This window comes from Mytilus edulis, chromosome 9 (assembly GCF_963676685.1).
Source record: "Mytilus edulis chromosome 9, xbMytEdul2.2, whole genome shotgun sequence".
Lineage (NCBI taxonomy): Eukaryota > Metazoa > Mollusca > Bivalvia > Mytilida > Mytilidae > Mytilus > Mytilus edulis.
In genome coordinates this window covers 12,863,885-12,883,823 of record NC_092352.1, presented here as the reverse complement: position 1 = coordinate 12,883,823, position 19,939 = coordinate 12,863,885, and the positions used below count along the sequence as shown (strand labels likewise).

At 31.6% G+C, this 19,939-nt stretch overlaps 1 protein-coding gene across 2 annotated transcripts in view; it reads left to right on the top strand.

Annotated features, from left to right (window-relative positions):
- LOC139487648 (decapping and exoribonuclease protein-like) overlaps nucleotides 1-19,509 on the top strand; it is a 39,202-nt gene extending 19,693 nt beyond the window's left edge. Inside the window, exons 7-8 of one of the 2 annotated variants that reach the window (XR_011655851.1) lie at nucleotides 11,076-11,544; nucleotides 16,970-19,509. Coding sequence is in view for 1 of the 2 variants with exons in the window: in XM_071272597.1 (XP_071128698.1) it covers nucleotides 11,076-11,298 (223 nt within the window). In the remaining variant the exon portion in view is untranslated. Of the gene's footprint in view, nucleotides 1-11,075; nucleotides 11,694-16,969 lie in introns of those variants that run through there. The other variant, XM_071272597.1, reaches the window with a different exon arrangement.
- Nucleotides 19,510-19,939: the final 430 nt, after the last annotated feature.

Genomic DNA, 19,939 nt, shown 5'->3' with positions numbered 1-19,939 from the left:
TTTGGGTTGAATAACCTGATATCCTGGGTTAATTCAAGATCAAAAGTATGATTCAAATGTGAAAACTAAAAATAAAAATGAATAAAATAAAATAAAAAGGCGAACTTTTATACCTAGCAGAGGTTACATATATATGACCATGTAATAGTGTGACTTCTTCACATAATGGCTGTTTCATTTGAAAAATCTATTCAAATGAGAATATGAATTTATCAGCCCCCCCAAAAAAAAAAGAAGAAATATATAAAGTTGTACATGTATATATAAATTATATGTAAATGACTTTAAACATGTTAAAGGAAGTCAACATAATGATATGGTAATATGTATAATATTAAAAAGCAAGTTATTCATGATGACCTCTGCCACGTCCACGTCCACGTCCTCTTGTGTTGCGCGATTTGGATCTACCTCTAGAATTTGGCATGGGAATGTTTAAGGCAGTGTGTATTCCACGCTTTAAGTTTGCCGATAGCTGAGACACGCCAGAGTCAGAGAGATGAAATTTATCTTGACTTAGTAGCTCTGCAATTGGGTTTCCATTTCGCAACATATTGCCATGATCAACAAGTAGAACATCTTTATTGTCATCATATATTTGTTTCAACAAGGCATTTATGATTTGTCCATTTGTGTTAAAAATTACACTGTCGAGTCGAGGAGTAGTAAGAGAGATGATGCAACCACTATTTTGCCATTTTTGAAGTGCAAGCTTGACAATATCTTGTATTTCTTCTACACATTGCTGTGGTGATTTTATTTTCAAATCATTCGTCAGGGAATGAAACACTACTAGATTTGGAATTATATCCGATATCTCCAAAATAGCTTGTTTAGTTTCTTCTAAATTGAAAGCAGTAACCTTATTGGTTATAAATGATGGCGATAGCTTCTCTGCATTGATACGTTTGGTATTGGATGTACCAATTAAAATAATTGTTGGTTTGTTATCAATGTCAAGTTTAGATTTGTCAATATATTTCGTGTCTGCATTAACAAGATGAAAATCTTCAAATCGAGAAATCATTTGGGAGCGGAGAGAGATATTTTCTTCTTGTAATTTCTCCAAGTGTTGAGTATGTCGTTTTAGAGTATTAGTTAGTTTGTCAATTTCTTCATTTTTGGTTTGTAGGCTTACCGATAGAAAGTCGATCTCAGAGTTTGAAGTAGTTAATACCTTTTTCATTTCTGCTCTAGTCTCCTCCAGTATTTGATTGTGACATTTCATTCGATCTTCATGTTGAGCTTTAATTAACATAATATTGCTTTGTTCGTGTTTTAATTTAACTTCCAAAGTCTGTTTTTCTGTTTGTACGGTTTTATATTTTAATTGTAATGTTGATATCTCATTGTCGTCTTTTCTACCTTTTCCCAAGACTAGAACATCATCATTGCATTGTTTAACAGCAGTTAATACTTTGCTGAAGTTTTCATTGTGACTGTGTTCTATTTTAGCCAGCGTGTCAACTAAATTTAATTCAAGCCTTTGAAAATCATCTTTTTGAGGTTGATCTTCTTGTACTAGTACTGATTTTAACTCAGTCTGGGAGTCAGGTAATACACAAGTGACCTTGTCAACAGGGCATAATTCATTAATGTGTGTATTGTTATTGTCATCATGACATTCGTGTGAAATACATGTATTAGTAGGACTGGTTTGTGATATGTTTGTAAGAACTTTATCAAGAATATCTTTCAGAATTGGAAAATGAATATCCACAAACTCATAATAATGACTGCCTTGTACTCTTATTGTTCCTGTTGTGACAAAAAATGTAATATTAAATTGAAGTTCCCCCTTTTTTAATACTTCAATCATCACAGAATTTCCACTGTTGTTTCGGTTTTCCCATATTTTGGGTTCGTCATACCATTCAATATCATAATCAGGTTCCTTTCCAAGATTGTCATAATAGTAAATATCTAGTGTTTTTATCCATGGTTGGATTCTGTCAAGGTTTGTGTAGAATGTGATGATTTTAGCATGTTCATCATACAAGTTTGGGTCAATTTGCTCGAAAAGGCTTAATTTTGCTTTACCAGTCCTCTTGTTTTGCTTTGATGGGAGAGATGAAAGAGGATAGTCATTAATGGTTTTGTCCATCGATAGGTCAATTTTCAAATTGCCTAAATCTACCATGATGACCGGCTTGTAGTCAACACGTGTTTATATAGTTATATGTGCACACACGTAAATCAGCGTAAATAAATGTTTGTAAATATAATTGATCGATCGGAAGTTATCTTAGTGTTTCTTCCTCTCTGATATAAATATTTGGTGTATTTTAAATGATGGAAACTGTTAAAAAACCCAGGATTCTCAGAATATTTTACCAGTGAATTTTTCCACCAACCGCCATTAATCAGGGGCGATAAAGTTATATGTTTCAGCACATGTATATTTGACCCCAACTTTAGCCTGGTAAACGTGTTGTCTCCTTGTGAAATATAAAACATATTAAAAATGACTTTCTGCTAAAGTCTTTTATTTATATAAAGTTAAAACCTTCTTACTTCTAACTAGACAACACTCATGTCAGGTTTAATTATTATATATATGTGGATGAAAAATAAAAGTCCCCAAACATTAACATGACAGCAATTGCTTTTACAGCCTTTAAGGCTTTGATTCTTAAACTATAAGTAATGGGTCAACTATATATGTTGTAAAGAAGCATTGTTAGCTGTACATGTCTGCCTGGCTTGGTTCATCTGACCTTGACCTCATTTTCAAGGTTCATTGGTCTTTGTTTAGTTATCTTGGTTAATGTTAAGTTTATGTGACAGTTGTAATAAAGCTAAGCTTTATACTTAGGACTATCAACATAATATTAATGATTAGTATAGAAGGCGAGACATTTCAGTGTGTGCACTCTTGTTTTTTACTGTATGAAAAGTATATTTTTGATGGGCACTGTTTTGATGGGCACTGTTTTGATGCTCTATAAGTAGATGTGTAATTGTCAACTATCATATTACCAGGTACTGTTCTAATGTTGTCTTGGTTCTGCCATCATAATGAACACAATGTTATGCTTCCTGATTGTTAACCATTTAGTCTGTGTCTTTGGTATTTTTGCTGATCCTAGTTTGACTTTTATCTTCTTATGTAGAATAGTCTATTGAAAGGCTTTGCCTGATTGGGTGATGCTACATAGTTTCAGTTTTGACTATTTGTCAACATGTCTTTTACAAGCATGTGTTTTGATGTTGGCAAGTTAGTCCTTTGTCATTCTATCAACTAGCTAACTATTAAATTATGTCCTGATGCTGACACAGGGTGTTTGATGACTCCTAAGGATTAAATTGATCGACATTAAACAATCTACAAATAGGTCAATTGGATTAAAAATCGTCAATGGACTCTTCATAGGAGTTATTGACCTATTTGATTATTGTATAGAGTTTAATATCCAGTAATGAAATGATTTATAACCTTATACTATAACGTTTTGACCTACGAACACCAGAAAGCAATTTACATCATTCAAGCTAACAAAGAAATCCCAAAAGAATCAATTTTGGAAGATGGAAATCAAACATTAGTTTTGTTTTATTGTATTATGTTGATTTACAATACAATACAACTATTAAACGTAATAATTACCTAGTATTTAAAATAAGTCGACAAAGGGGCGAAAATAAAAGTGAGAACTAGAGGAAAATAACCACCTCTTGATTGGAGAACAAGTTACTTAATCAGTTCACAATTCTTTATTAAGCATTATGGTAAGATAAACAGAATATGATAACATATACTGCCCCTTGATGGATGTGTTAGGGTAGATTAAGACTACGAAAAAATATCACTGAAGATGAAGCCGAAGCCATAAATTAAGATACACACACTAGGGCAAAAAATATTACCTAAGATGTAGTCGAAGCCATAAATTAAGATACACACACTAGGGCAAAAAATATTACCTAAGATGTAGTCGAAGCCATAAATTAAGATACACACACTAGGGCAAAAAATATTGCCTAAGATGTAGTCGAAGCCATAAATTAAGATACACACACTAGGGCAAAAAATATTACCTAAGATGAAGTCGAAGCCATAAATTAAGATACACACACTAGGGCAAAAAATATTACCTAAGATGTAGTCGAAGACATAAATTAAGATACACACACTAGGGCAAAAAATATTACCTAAGATGTAGTCGAAGCCATAAATTAAGATACACACACTAGGGCAAAAAATATTACCTAAGATGTAGTCGAAGCCATAAATTAAGATACACACACTAGGGCAAAAAATATTACCTAAGATGTAGTCGAAGCCATAAATTAAGATACACACACTAGGGCAAAAAATATTACCGAAGATGTAGTCGAAGCCATAAATTAAGATAATTTGCTGATAACAACAATAAAGTGGTGGAAATGTTGTAGAAATAATGATCGATAAACCTCACCCGGGGTGGTTGTTTATCGTTAATGATCCATAAACCTCGCCCGGAGTGGTTGTTTATCGTTAATGATCCATAAACCTCGCCCGGAGTGGTTGTTTATCGTTAATGATCCATAAACCTCGCCCGGAGTGGTTGTTTATCGTTCATGATCGATAAACCTCGCCCGGAATGGTTGTTTATCGTTAATGATCCACCAATTTCTGGGTCAGAGGGTGTTAATTTTAGGCATTATCACCCATTGCTAATATTATTACATGTTGCTATTGGTGGTCGAACCTCATCAAGTATAAATTATAATAAAAAAAAATGTACTTTTCTGAAATGGAACTTTTAATAGATCTCTGACTTACTGTCATTGATTTTATTACCAGGCCCTATTCGTTTGCTGCTTTTCTTGACCTATATCTACGTTTCATATTCTGCTGCTCGCTCAGTCTATAGCTTCTCTGCTACCACCCCCTAACAATTTTGACTATTCACATCTTTTATACCAGGATGTGGTATTATGGTCTGTGTTTTGTCCTTTGACTGTCTGTCAACTAGCTTATTACTAGAAAAAGGGATGAAAGATCTATGCCAAGGATACCAAGGATATCATACAGCTAATCTAGGAGGAGCGTCTTGTTATCAATCAACATGTTTCATGAGTTACATAGTAGAAGTTTGCCTATGACCAGTCTTTATTCTTATGATACCATGATCAGTTCAGATTATCAGCTAATAAAATTGAGAATGAAAATGGGGAATGTGTCAAAGAGACAACAACCGGACCATAGAACAGACATCAGCTGAAGGTTACCAACAGGTCTTCAATGCAGCGAGAAATTCCCGCACCCGGAGGCGTCCTTCAGCTGGCCCCTAAACAAATATATATACTAGTTCAGTGATAATGAATAATATGTTACAACCCATGTCAGGAAAGGGTAAATGCCTTTTTATGTCTTTTTTTAGCTCACCTGGCCCGAAGGTCGTCGTCGTCGTTAACTTTTACAAAAATCTTCTCCTCTGAAACTGATGGGACAAATTAAATCAAACTTGGCAGCAATCATCATTGGTGTATCTAGTTAAAAAAAATGTGTCTGGTGACCTGGCCAATCAACCAAGATGGCCACCATGGCTAAAAATAGAACATAGGGGTAAAATGCAGTTTTTGGCATATATCTCAAAAACCAAAGCATCTAGAGCAAATCTGATAGGGTAAAATTATTAATCAGGTCAAGATCTATCTGCCCTGAAATTTTCAAATGAATCCAACAACCTGTTGTTAGGTTGCTGCCCCTGAATTGGTAATTTTGAGGAAATTTTTCTGTTTTTGGTTATTATCTTGAATATTATTATAGATAGAGATGAACTGTAAACAGCAATAATGTACAGCAAAGTAAGACCGAAAAATAAGTCAACATGACCAAAATGATCAATTGACCCCTAAGGAGTTATTGCCCTTTATAGTCAATTTTTAACAATTTTCAAAAAAATTGTAAATATTTACTAACTTTTTCCACTGCAACTACTGGGCCAAGTTCATCGTAGAGAGAGATAATTGTAAGCTGCAAGAATGTTCAGTAAAGTAAGATCCATCACCAAAACACAATTTTGTCATAAATCCATCTGTGTCCTTTGTTTAATATTCACATAGACCAAGGTGAGCGACACAGGATCTTTAGAGCCTCTAGTTATAGATAGAAATAAACTGTAAACAGCAATATTGTACAGCAAAGTAAGACCTAAAAATAAGTCAACATAACCAAAATGGTCAATTGACCCCCTACGAAGTTATTGTCCTTCATAGTCAATTTTTAACAATTTTCATAAAATTTGTATATTTTCACTAACATTTTCCACTGAAACTACTGGGCCAATTTCATTATAGATAGATATAATTGCAAACAGCAAGAATGTTTAGTAAAGTAAGATCTACAAACACATCACCATCATCAAAACACAATTTTGTCATGAATCCATCTGTGTCCTTTGTTTGATATTCACATAGACCAAGGTGAGCAACACAGGCTCTTTAGAGCCTCTAGTTTAAATCTATTACACTGTCATGTTCTGTGGTTTTCTGGACTTTTGACAGCCAGTCAAATAGCTTTTTGCCGGGTAATGTTTTGGTGTCTGCTTACTCTGTCTTCTAGCTTATTGCAAGGAAATATTATAGTGTACAATGGTTGGACTTCTGAACGTTTGTTCACAAGCTATTTCAATGCCATGTTATTATATTCCCTTTAATGGTTTCTGACAGACTATTAACCAACCTATTAAAAGGCCATATCCAGGTGTTCCCAGTCTAGACTGCTGACCCTTATTATTAACTTTTGCAATGCCATGGTCTGATGTAAAAACTGAGAAGCATATTCTGCTTCATAGTGTCACCCATCACGTTGCTGATGTTAGTAAAACCACGGTGATAAGTCTAATTTCGGTGATGTCACATTTGAGGACATGATTGCGGCTACTTAAATTGAAGATTTTTGTCGTCATCTGTGAAACAAATATTTCATAACTTATGATGAATAGAGTCTGTGTATTTTTCGCACATGTTACTTTAACTTCACCAGTTTGAAGCCTTGTTTTTAAATCTTGTTTCTAAGGAGCAAACCTCTATCAAGGATATCTTGATAAGGAATGCAAGCTCTGGAATATTGTATCAACTGGAAGATATATACTCAATATCCAGGTGTTGCTGGAATGTTGCACACTTTATGATTTGAAATGTCTTTTGTCACAAAACTTTGTTCTCAAATGACGGACATCGTTAATTTCAAATTATAAGCTAAGATATGAGATTTTCTTAACTGTATCTAACGTACAATAGATTTTAAATTCGATGTGATTGCTGCGTTCAACATTGTCACCAAACTATGCATTATTAAGTTATATGACGTTTGTTTGACAAAAAAATAAGTTCATTCCATGTTTCAAAAATATTCAAAAATGTATGCCAGTACTAAATAGATTTTAAAGATCAGAAAAATAGTAATACGTTATAACTCATCTTTTAAAATGATGACTAAATATGAGGTAATTCTGTTGAGCATTAAAAGGGAGAGATTCGAAGAAAAATATTTGTTTGACAAAAGGAAAAACGAACATACTGAAATGTTGATTACAATATAGCCCGCTCTATAGAGTAGGAATATAATGATTATCAGCATTACTATCGCTACAAATTAATTAATATGATTGTTTAAGATTAACAGTACCAATTGCATTGCACCATATGCACAAATATTTCGACAAATAATTCAGTTATTTTTTAGAAGTATAAGAATATGAATGCAAACGTTAAAGAGCTGACAAACACTGCCATGTAGAACTGTCAATTTGCACCTTTTACGAAAAAACCGTAAAATAACATCAAAAATCTGTGGAAAATACTAAACAGAAAGTCCCTAAGCAAATGGCAAAATCAAAAGCTCAAACATATCAATTTAATGGATAACAACTGTCATATTCCTGATTTGTTACTTGCGTTTTCTTTGTAGAAAATAGTGGATTAAATCTTGTTTCATTGCTCCAAACCTTTCACTAGTACCACAGTCGCATAAATTTCCATTATATTGACAACAATGTTTGAACAAAACAAATGAACATAAAACGTAAAAATGTCGAGGAGTTGCCTTAAGATGACAACTCTCTACTATTTTTTTCCCCTTAAAATCTCGAATAGATAGTTAGAAACCTTCAACAGCAAGAATAATCTGCATTACACGATATTCATGTGAGTAAAACAACAGAAATTGAAACCACTTGCCAATTATATTTAGTTTTAATATCCAGAATTTATATGATTTATAACCTAATATCTGAACAGTCTGACCTACAAACAATAGAAGGCAGTTAACATCATTAAAGCAAAAGATCAAAGCACTGAAATATTAATTTTGTAATATGGAAATCAAACATTAATTTAGAATTATTGTATCAGTACAATACACTCATTAAACATGATAATCACCTATTATTTATAACGAGATTTGTTTGTAAATAAATAGGGCACAAAATATGAATCTATAGCTTTAAGAAAATTACAATCAGTTTTTTTATTTGATACTTAGATAATCTGAGGAGCTAAATAGTGAACAAAAAGTACATACAAATAGTTTTAATACATTAGTTTCTTACGTATTTTTGAATATATGAAACAAATTTGAAAAAAAGAAAGTATCGACTCAGTAATTTCAAATGAAAATGAAACTCTATAAATAAAGGCAACAGTAGAATACCGCTGTTCGATAGTCATAAATCGATTGAGAAAAAACAAATCAGGGTTACAAACTAAAACTGAGGTAAACACATCAACTATAAGGGGAAAAGAACGAAACAACAAAAACACTGAGGTGCAACCAAAAAACGTACGACAATGTCCGAAGCTCTTCATACAGAAGGAACGCTCAAAGCTAAAAAAAAAAAAAATACTAAAGTAGTATATACATCAAAGGGGAAAATACAGCTGATGACTAAAACTATGTTCATGAATTGCGAAAGAGAAAAGCATTTGTCAATGATTGATTCACATTATGCATGTACGTGAACAGTTTTGAATTGTACATTCATATATTGTAAATAATTCTGCAGGCTTTTAAGTTGTGCATTGATAATGAAAAAGCTAACATTTTGATAAAAACAAAATACCGATATCGTGTAACAATATCCTGTTTTTGCCTCTAGTGTCCTAGAACTGACCTTTGATGCAAATTATGCTTAATGGCCCATTAATAAGATAACATTCTATTTTATGTTGTCATTGAATCCAATAACTTTCAAAACACCCCAGTAAACTTTGGATTGTCACTTAACCAAAAAGCTTTGTGTTATATTAGTTAATGTGAGTGATACTTTATTCCATTAATTTTCATTGATCATTATTTTGTCCTCAAATAAGTCAGACTTTTGTTACATTAGAAATCTTTAATGCCATGATAAAAAATGCAATAAAGATAATAGTTTATCTAATAGACATATTACGAATTAAGTTTCGTTTAAACCATATTATATATTACTGCTTAATTTTAAAAATGTATACAACAAATGTATCTAATTCAATAGTAATTAAACCTTTTCTCTTTGTGTTTGTCAACTGAAACTGAATAGCTGATGCTTGCAAATTTATATTTCAACGGAATACCAACAGATTACGAAGAAGGTATAATAAGGCCACTTTTTTTTCCTTGGTCCTTTGAATTCGAAAATAAAAAGGAATATCATCAAACCATTTACTATCATGCTTTATATTTTAACAAGATATTTATATAGTTGATCAGTTTTCAGTATAAATTCTATATATTAATAGAGTGTTACAGATTTAAGTTTGGGCTCTTTTGCGTTAGTTTTAGTTTAGGGTTAGGCCTAATTTGGCCAGACGCTACGTTTAAGATTCTCATTTAAGGTCATTTACAACAATAATAAACAGTAATGAGTTTTATTACTTAAGAACATTTTGGGATCTTTTATTACTTAAGAACATTTTGGGATCTTTTATTACTTAAGAACATTTTGGGATCTGTCAGATAGCTACTTCTTGTTGTTTGATAGTTTAAATATTTCAATATTTCGTCAATGAAATTAACCTTTCGATAGTTTTACGGACGCCATCACGAGTCGGTTGACCGTTATGGAATATTTTTATTACAAATGACCACGAGAATGTCCCAATTGGAACCTCAAGCCTATCCTATTTTCCTCGATTGTGACGTCACGAAATGACTCTCCACCGAATTTGTTCTTGTACGAGTAACACGACGGGTGATTTGATATGAACAGTGGTGAACCAGAGTAATTTCATGGTGCCGGTGCTGCTTTATCTCTAGTTTTCTTTACATTGTTTTGTAAACTTGTTTGTATTTTGTTTTACTGTCGTATTTTATGAGGCGGATTTAAAGTGGCGGCCCAGGTGCCCGCCCCGCCCCGCCTCCCTCCTCCATTTGTGGGAAATATTTTGTTTATTATACGTGGAATCACTAAGGCATGACTAGAGCGAGCCCCCTCTTTGTCAGTCATTTGGCGCTCCTTATGATTTTTTTTCCTGTGGCGTTGTTTTTCTCAAACTATGAGTTTTGAATGTTCCATTTGTATCTCCAACCTCTTAATTTGCTTATTACCGTATTGTACGTATACAATGGTGAGAAACAGTAAACTAAATAACACCTCAAAGATGTAGATAACCTGTTTTTTTCTTCTAAAGTACCCATATAATTTAACAAGGAGACAGTTGGAAATTGATATTGGATTATTGCTGATGTACACTTAATTAAATATAAAAACATATTGAAGATAAAATCTTTCCAATAGGATTTTACATTTAGATTATAGAACACTCAGTAAATTGTAAAGAAAAACACATTTAGAAGGAATATCATTAAAGGTCAATTTTGACACTGTTATAGCTACTCAAAAATTAAAACCGTACCTTTCAAAGGATTATACAAAAGATTTCAAAAGAAATTCAGCTGCACAGCAATTGTAAAGATGAATTGAATTCAATCTGATATGATTTATCAACAAAGTTGACGTGACTATGGGTTTCTTAGAGAAGTTCGGTATTTACAATTTTATGCAACGAAACAAAACCAATTGTGTTCAATTTTAATGAATTGCAATAGTTTGAATGGTTCTTTAACAGTCATGTCATGGTTTCTTATTAGAGATACTTTTTTATAGGTTGGTATACCTTATGAGCTGGCAACCTGGAAGTGATGTACAACTTCAAAAACAGCCTACTAATTCAGGAGAATATCAGTTTTTACCAGATTGGTACACCACCGATTTACCAGAAGAGGAATCAGATACAAAAAAGATGAAGATGGCAGACCCAAGTTCTGAAAAAAGTAGTTCAACAAAATTGTCCAATCCTGTTGATAGAATAATGACGCCTGGGAAATGATTTTTAGCGCACTGTTCCTTTGGAACGGTGAGCTTTAGCCGTCACTTGGCGTCCGCCGTCGTTGTCCGTCGTCGTCGTCATCCGGCTGGTGTAAACTATTTCAAACATCTTCTCCTCTGAAACTACTGAACCAATTCCAACCAAACTTTAGCTGAATGATTCTTAGGGTATCAAGAATAAAGCTTGTGTTTTATTTTCTGTTTCGTCAAAAAACATGGCTGTCAGGGCTAAAAATAGAACATAGGGGTAAAATGCCGATTTTGGCTTATATCTCAAAAACCAAAGCAGTTAGAGCAAATCTGACGAGGATTAGAGTCAGTGATATTGTTTGCCTTAAACTAGTGGAGAATAAAGGCTGTTCCCCCTGGAGAAGAATCCCAATTTGCAAAAAAAAATATGGCTTAAAATTATTCCCAAAAAGACAACTTCTTTCCCAAACAGTGCAGTAATTGTGCATGAATACAAACTGAAAGACACTCATTCATACATTTTTCATGCCTAAAATGACTATATGTGCAGATTTGATGATCTATTTATGTATCATCACTGTCAAAAAGGGGTCTTATTTCAAAACAGGGTTTGACTGTCACTCTTGAAAGGGGTCTGTAAATTGAAGTTTCAGTCAAATTCTTGGTTTATTCTAAATTTCCCAATTTGATGAAAATTGCGCTTATTTTCCCAATAAAAAAGGGTAGAGGTAGGTTTGAAAAAAGGCAACAATATCACTGAGTGTTTAAAAGATAACATTCTATCAGCCCTGAAATTTTCAGATGAATCTTATAACCCATTGTTGGGTTGCTGCCACCGAATTGGCAATTTTAAGGAAATTTTGCAGTTTTTGGTTAATATCTTGAATAGTATTAATGATAAAGATAAGCTGTAAACAGCAAAAATGTTCAGCAAAGTAAGATCTACAAATAAGTTCATACAGTACTTGCAACCTTAGGCGTTACTGTTTGACGTGAACTTGACTGATCGGTGAATGATCGGTGACGGATGTTTGACTGATCAATGAGTGATCGGTGATCGGTGACCCATAGGATCCGTCAGATAAGTCAAATAACCTATGTGAGAGTTACCCTGACAACTGTCACCGATCGATCAGTAAATTAAATTTATGCACGGATCGGACGGATACGTATATATTTAAAATTCTTATGTAAACCGAACTAGACAGTGTTTACAAACGATGAACGCGGACCTCTACGAAGACACCTTAATTTACACGTTAATTTGTAATAAAATTGGTTGCAATAAAAAAGTGAAAATAGTATATATATGCTTAGAGCGTTAAATTGTTTGTGTTGATTAATAGTTTTGTATTAAATATTGTTAACATCAGAGACATATAATACATAATTGTATTATATGACTCTGTTAACATAAACTTATTCTTACGAAAATGGTTATTATTGACCGCCATTCGATTTTTGAACTTTCTATAGTTTCGAATAGGTTGTTTTTTCGTGAAATTAAAAGAATGTCAAAGAAATAATATTAAAAAATTTTTCGCATTGTTTAGAATTACCAAAATTGTTCTTCTTTTTAGGAAAAATGATACTATTTTTTTTTAAATCAGTTATTTTTACCATCTTGAGACAAGTCTTCTAATCAGAATTCAGATATAATGAGAATTAAAATACTTAAACTTTTATTTTTGTGGAATAAGAATGCAGTTATTGATTTATTTTGATACAAATTATTAACCGTCATATGATTTGAGTACTTTTTGTACATCAAGATTGGCTGTTCTTCATAAAATATGCTTACTTTAAGGAAAAAGATACTAAATTTTTGTACGCGTTGCCTAAAATGCAAATATTTCTTCATTTTACTGAAAATTATTGACCGCCATTTAATTTTTGTACTTTTTATAATTTAGAATAGTTTTTTACATAAAATTAAAAGAATATCAGAAAAATCATACTAAAATTTTCTTCGCATTGTTTAAAATAACCAAAACTATTCTTCTTTTTTATCAAAAATGATACTATTTTATTTGAAATCAGTTATTTTTACCATCTTGAGACAAGTCTTCTAATCAGAATTGAGATATAATGAGAATTAAAATACTTAAACTTTTATTTTTGTGGAATAAGAATGCAGTTATTGATTTATTTTGATACAATTTATTAACCGTCATATGATTTGAGTACTTTTTGTACATCAAGATTGGCTGTTCTTCATAAAATATGCTTACTTTAAGGAAAAAGATACTAAGTTTTTGTATGTGTTGCCTAAAATGCAAATATTTCTTCATTTTACTGAAAATTATTGACCGCCATTAAATTTTTGTACTTTTTATAGTTTAGAATAGGTTTTTTTTCATAAAATTAAAAGAATATCAGAAAAATCATACTAAAATTTTGTTCGCATTGTTTAAAATAACCAAAACTATTCTTCTTTTTATCAAAAATGATACTATTTTATTTGAAATCAGTTATTTTTACCATTTTCAGACAAGTCTTCTAATCAGAATTGAGATATAATGAGAATCAAAATACTTAAACTTTTATTTTTGTGGAATAAGAATGCAGTTATTGATTTATTTTGATACAAATTATTGACTTTCATTTGATTTCAGTACTTTTTGAACATCAAGATTGGTTGTTCTTCATAAAATATGCTTACTTTAAGGAAAAAGATACTAAATTTTGTACGCGTTGCCTAAAATGCAAATATTTCTTCATTTTACTGAAAATTATTGACCGCCATTAAATTTTTGTACTTTTTATAGTTTAGAATAGTTTTTTACATAAAATTAAAAGAATGTCAGAAAAATCATACTAAAATTTTGTTCGCATTGTATAAAATAACCAAAATTATTATTCTTTTTATCAAAAATGATACTATTTTATTTGAAATCAGTTATTTTTACCATCTTGAGACAAGTCTTCTAATCAGAATTGAGATATATTGAGAATTAAAATACTTAAACTTTTATTTTGTGGAATAAGAATGCAGTTATTGATTTATTTTGATACAAATTATTAACCGTCATATGATTTTAGTACTTTTTGTACATCAAGATTGGCTGTTCTTCATAAAATATGCTTACTTTAAGGAAATAAAGGCAACAGTAGTATACCGCTGTTCAAAACTCATAAATCCATGGACAAAAAACAAAATCGGGATAACAAACTAAAACCGAGGGAAACGCATTAAATATAAGAGGAGAACAACGACATAACACTAAAATGTAACACATATAGACAAAATCCCACGAGAATAACAAATATAACATATATATATAACATCAAAACCAAATACATGAATTTGGGATAGACAAGTACCGTGACACGTCTTATCGCAATGTGAATTTACACTCAAAAATAAGAGAAAACAAACGACACAACGTTATAATGTAATACACACAGAAACGAACTATAATATAACAATGACCATATTCCTGACTTGGTACAGGGCATTTTTAAAGGAAAAAATGGTGGGTTGAACCTGGTTTTGTGGCATGCCAAACCTCGCACTTTTATGGCCATGTGAAATATAACATCAAAATGACAACACAGGACTACAATATAAATAAATTGGAGAACACAATTGACAAAGAATCACACGAACAACAGCCAACAAAAGGCAACAAGTTCAAAATTTTAATACGCCAGAAGTGTATTTTGTCCACACAAGACCTATGTGTGACGCACAGATACAAAAGTTTGAAAGCCGAAACGAGTACAAAGTTGAACAGCATCGAGGACCAAAAGATCAAAAAGGTTGTGCCAAAAACGGCAAGGGTTTTCCGTTAAGTTACCAGAAAATCCCTATAATTTAGAGTAATTTATACTTTTGCAAACAGTAAATTTAATAAAATGAATATTCAAAAAATGTACATGATAAAGCTGAAGTATTAACTAATTACAGGAAACAACTGAAATACATTTACATAACCAGACATTTGAAACACAAAAGTAGACACATCCGAATACGTTTAAACCTCTACGCCAAGTGACGTCCTATTTGAAACAAGGAAAAAGATACTAAATTTTTGTACGCGTTGCCTAAAATGCAAATATTTCTTCATTTTACTGAAAATTATTGACCGCCATTAAATTTTTGTACTTTTTATAGTTTAGAATAGTTTTTTTTTCATAAAATTAAAAGAATATCAGAAAAATCATACTAAAATTTTCTTCGCATTGTTTAAAAATAACCAAAACTATTATTCTTTTTATCAAAAATGATACTATTTTATTTGAAATCAGTTATTTTTACCATTTTGAGACAAGTCTTCTAATCAGAATTGAGATATAATGAGAATCAAAATACTTAAACTTTTATTTTTGTGGAATAAGAATGCAGTTATTGATTTATTTTGATACAAATTATTAACCGTCATTTGATTTCAGTACTTTTTATACATCAAGATTGGCTGTTCTTGATAAAATATGCTTACTTTAAGGAAAAAGTTACTAAATTTTTGTACGCGTTGCCAAAATGCAAATATTTCTTCTCATATTGGAAAATTTTGTAATTTCAATTGCAATCAGTTGTTATAAGTGATTTTCATATGATTTTTGTGGAAAATGTGAATTATTCAAGAATAAATCTGCTTAAAATTATTTCTTTCTTTTTAAGGAATGTATTTATGTTTACCACCATTGGATTTTTGTACTTTTTATTGTTTAGGAGTAGTTATTTTTGTAATTTGTTATTTCTTATTTGTTATTCCTTTTAATGATGATAGATATCTACCTGTGTGACTTTTATATTTTAAAGATTAAGATATATGTACTTTTGAACTGGTGGTGGAATACTCATTGATTGAGGTGCTCCTTTATTGGAGGAAGTTATGCAATACAAGTTACAAGTTATTTTAAAGGCTTCGATTGTGACGAGAATATAGAAAGTCCATGATTATGATTTTAATTTTATGATGATAAGGATACAAAAATTTAAAATATTGAAAAAAATAGACTACATTTTTCAATAACTGATCCTTTCATCTTGTTTTTCCCGAGTATGTTTGGAAAATAATAAAATCAATTTCGCGATGTAGACACTCGCCGGGTTTGAAAATATATAACCTAAATAAAACGAAAAAGACCATTATCTAATGATGATATTTTAATTTAGGTTTTATCTGTATATTTCTTTTCATTTCAATTCATAAAACTTTGCTAAATAATTAATAAACAAAATGAATCTTTGAACGTTCGATTTTCACGAGTCGCCATTTTAATAAAAATTAAACGAAACTAAGATTCCGTAATTTGTATTAGTTCATCATGTGACGTATTAAAGTTCAATCCGTCATCAAGGTCGATCGGTACTATCCGTCCGATCAGTCCGATCAGTCAATTACTTTTACTATAAGTCTGACCTATTGCTGACGTGAGTTTGACGCGAACTTGACTGATCGGTGACTGATCGATGACCGCTGATTGATCGCTGAAATAGTAACGCCTAAGGTTGCAAGTACTGTATGACCAAAATTGTCAATTGACACCTTAAAGAGTTATTACCCTTTAAGGACAATTTTACACAATTTGTTTATCATGTTTTCTAACTTTAAAAAATCTTCTTTTCTAAAACCACTGAATCAATTCCTACCAAACTCGAGCTGAATGATTCTTAGGGTATCTAGAATAAAGTTTGTGTTTTATTTTCTATTTCGTAACAAATCATGGCCGCCATGGCTAAAAATAGAACATAGGGGTAAAATTCAGTTTTTTGGTTATATTTCAAAAACCATAGCAGTTAGAGCAAATCTGACATGAGTTAAAGTGTTCATAAGGTAACGTTCTATCAGCCCTGAAATTTTAAGATGCATCTAATAACCCATTGTTGGGTTGCTGCCACTAAATTGGCAATTTTAAGGAAATTTTGCAGTTTTTGGTTATTATCTTGAATAGTATTAATGATAAAGATAAACTGTAAACAGCAAATATGTGCAGCAAAGTAAGATCTACAAATAAGTTCTTATGACCAAAATTGTCAATTGACCCCTTAAAGAGTTATTACCCTTTAAGGACAATTTTACACAATTTGTTGATCCTGTTTTCTAACTTTAAAAAATCTTCTCCTCTTAAACAATTCCAACCAAATTTTAGCTGAATGGTCCTTGGGGTATACATGGCGGCATTTGCTAAAAAAAGAACATAGGGGTAAACTTCAGTTTTTGGCTTATATCTCAAAAACCAAAGCATTTAGAGCAAATCTGACATGGGATAAATGTGTTCATTGGTCAAGTTTTATCAGCCCCGAAATTTTCAGATGATAAAACAAACTACAATGAAATTGGACACTTACGATTTAAATGAAAGATAAATGCCAAAAAATCAAGGTGAGCGATTCAGGATCTTGAGAGCCTCTTGTTATTAAATAAAGATATATTAATTTTTAATGAGATTTGTTTGATATTATGATAAAGCTGTATTTATATTCCTACTACAAAAGAATAGTTGAAAACAGTTTTTGAACCATCAGTTAAGTTTTCAAGGTTTAAAATTAGTATTGCCTTGTTGACAGTCAGACTCGTTACTTTATTTCCTGTTTACAATACATTGAATTGTTCGAAAAACTAAGGACTTTTTTTTATCCCAGACAGAGATTACCGTAGCCGTATTTGGCACAATTTCGGGGAATTTTGGGTCCCCAATGCTCTTCAACTTTTTACTTGTTAGGCTTTATAAAAATTTTGATCTGAACGTCGCTGATGAGTCTTGTGTAGATGGAACGCGCGTCTGGCGTATTAAATTATAATCCTGGTACCTTTGATAACTATTTACTAAATTAAAAAGCAAAGTATTTGCCCTGACTCAATTTTAATAAAAACCCAGTGTCGTAATAGAGACAAGCTCGTGACATGTTCTGATCATTTGATATGAGAGAGAGGCAAAAGATACCAGAATGACATTCAAACTCATTAGTCGAAAGTAAACTGACAACACCTTGGAATATACAGGAAGACACACCACAGTATGCAACATATTTTATCTGTAACGTTTTGAGTAAATATACATGTTGATTTCATCACAGACATGTTGCTGTATGAACTCATTGCATTCCCACTAAATGGCTTTGCTATAGCTTGCTATCTACTAAATTTTATCTTGCAAATATACCATTTTACAAAGAAAGTATGTTTAAATTAGAAAATCAGGATTTACATATTATAACTATATTTAGATGTTGATAGACGGAAATAGGAACTGGTCAAATACATACTTAGCTCTTGCTTTGACTTTATGCGTTTAACTCTTTCTGTCTCGCTTGTAATTCATAAACCAAAAAATGACCCTATGAATCATCAATCCGGACTTTAATAAATCATAATTTTACAAAACTGTTATTGGAGAGAAATAAAAGTTGTATACACTTATTCATTGGCAAAAACAATTTAGCTAGATTAGGTTTTAATTATAGTTACTATGTGTTTTATCTTGTCACATAAAAAAGAAAGTGGATTACCAATGATTGAATACATTCATTCAATTTACTGGCGACCATGACCATTGTCAATAACGCCTCTTTGCGAAATTTGTTAACCATTAACACAAATCTAAGTTTTGGAAACACAATTTCCCGAAAATGATGGATAAAGTCGAGGATTATGTTAGGCATGACAAATGACCAAAATTGTCAGTCGACACCTTAGGGAGTTATTGCCCTTTATAGTCATTTTTTAACAATTTTTCCAAAAATTTTGTAATCTCTACAAAAATCTTCTTCTCTGAATCTACTGAGACAAATTTAACCAAACTTGGCCATAATTATCATTAGAGTATATAGTTTTAAAAAATTGTCCGATGACCCGGCCAACCAACATGGAAGACATGGATAAAAAAAAAAGAACATAGGGGTAAAATGCAGTTTTTGGTTTATATCTCTGAAACTTATGTATTAAGATCAAATCTGACTGGTTGCAAAAATGTTCATTAGATTTAGATTTATCTGCCCTGGAATTTTCAGACGAGTCCTACAACCCGTTGTTGGGTTGTTGTCCCTGAGTTTGTGATTTTACGGAAATTTTGAATGTTTTTTTTATTATCTTAGATATCGTTATAGTATCTTATAATATCTCATATCTTACACTATTAATTATGATTTAACCTTATTTTACAAGATTTTCAAAGCATCAGTAAATACAGGTGAGCGACACAGGCTCTTGAGACCCTCTAGTTTATACATTTTACAAATAGTTGTCAAAAGTATTTGCTAAGCCAAACTTAATAAAAAAAAAGTAAAATATTGCTTCTGATTTGTTTCTAAAAAGGAATGGCACAAGTCTGTTATCCAAAGTAGGGATAAATAGTACTTTGAACAAAATAACTCTTGATTTAAACAAAACATTCTCTGAAACTGACATTATCAAGATGCTTGATTTCTTGATTGAAAACTTTTTTGTTACGTTTGGATGACGTGTATTCAACAAACAATCGGCATTTCCATGGGAACTGACTGTGGACATGTCGACTTGTTCCTTTATTTTAATAAGGCTGACTTCATAATGGAGCTTCCTTTGAAGAATGCATTCAAAAAACACAGCGTTACTAGTATCCTTTATCTTCACGTCCACTACAAGTATAAATAAGATATTCTTTCACTAATTAATTAAAAGTTCGGTCATTATGATGAACGCATCTATCCTATCAAACTTAAAAATAGAGATTCAACAGACACA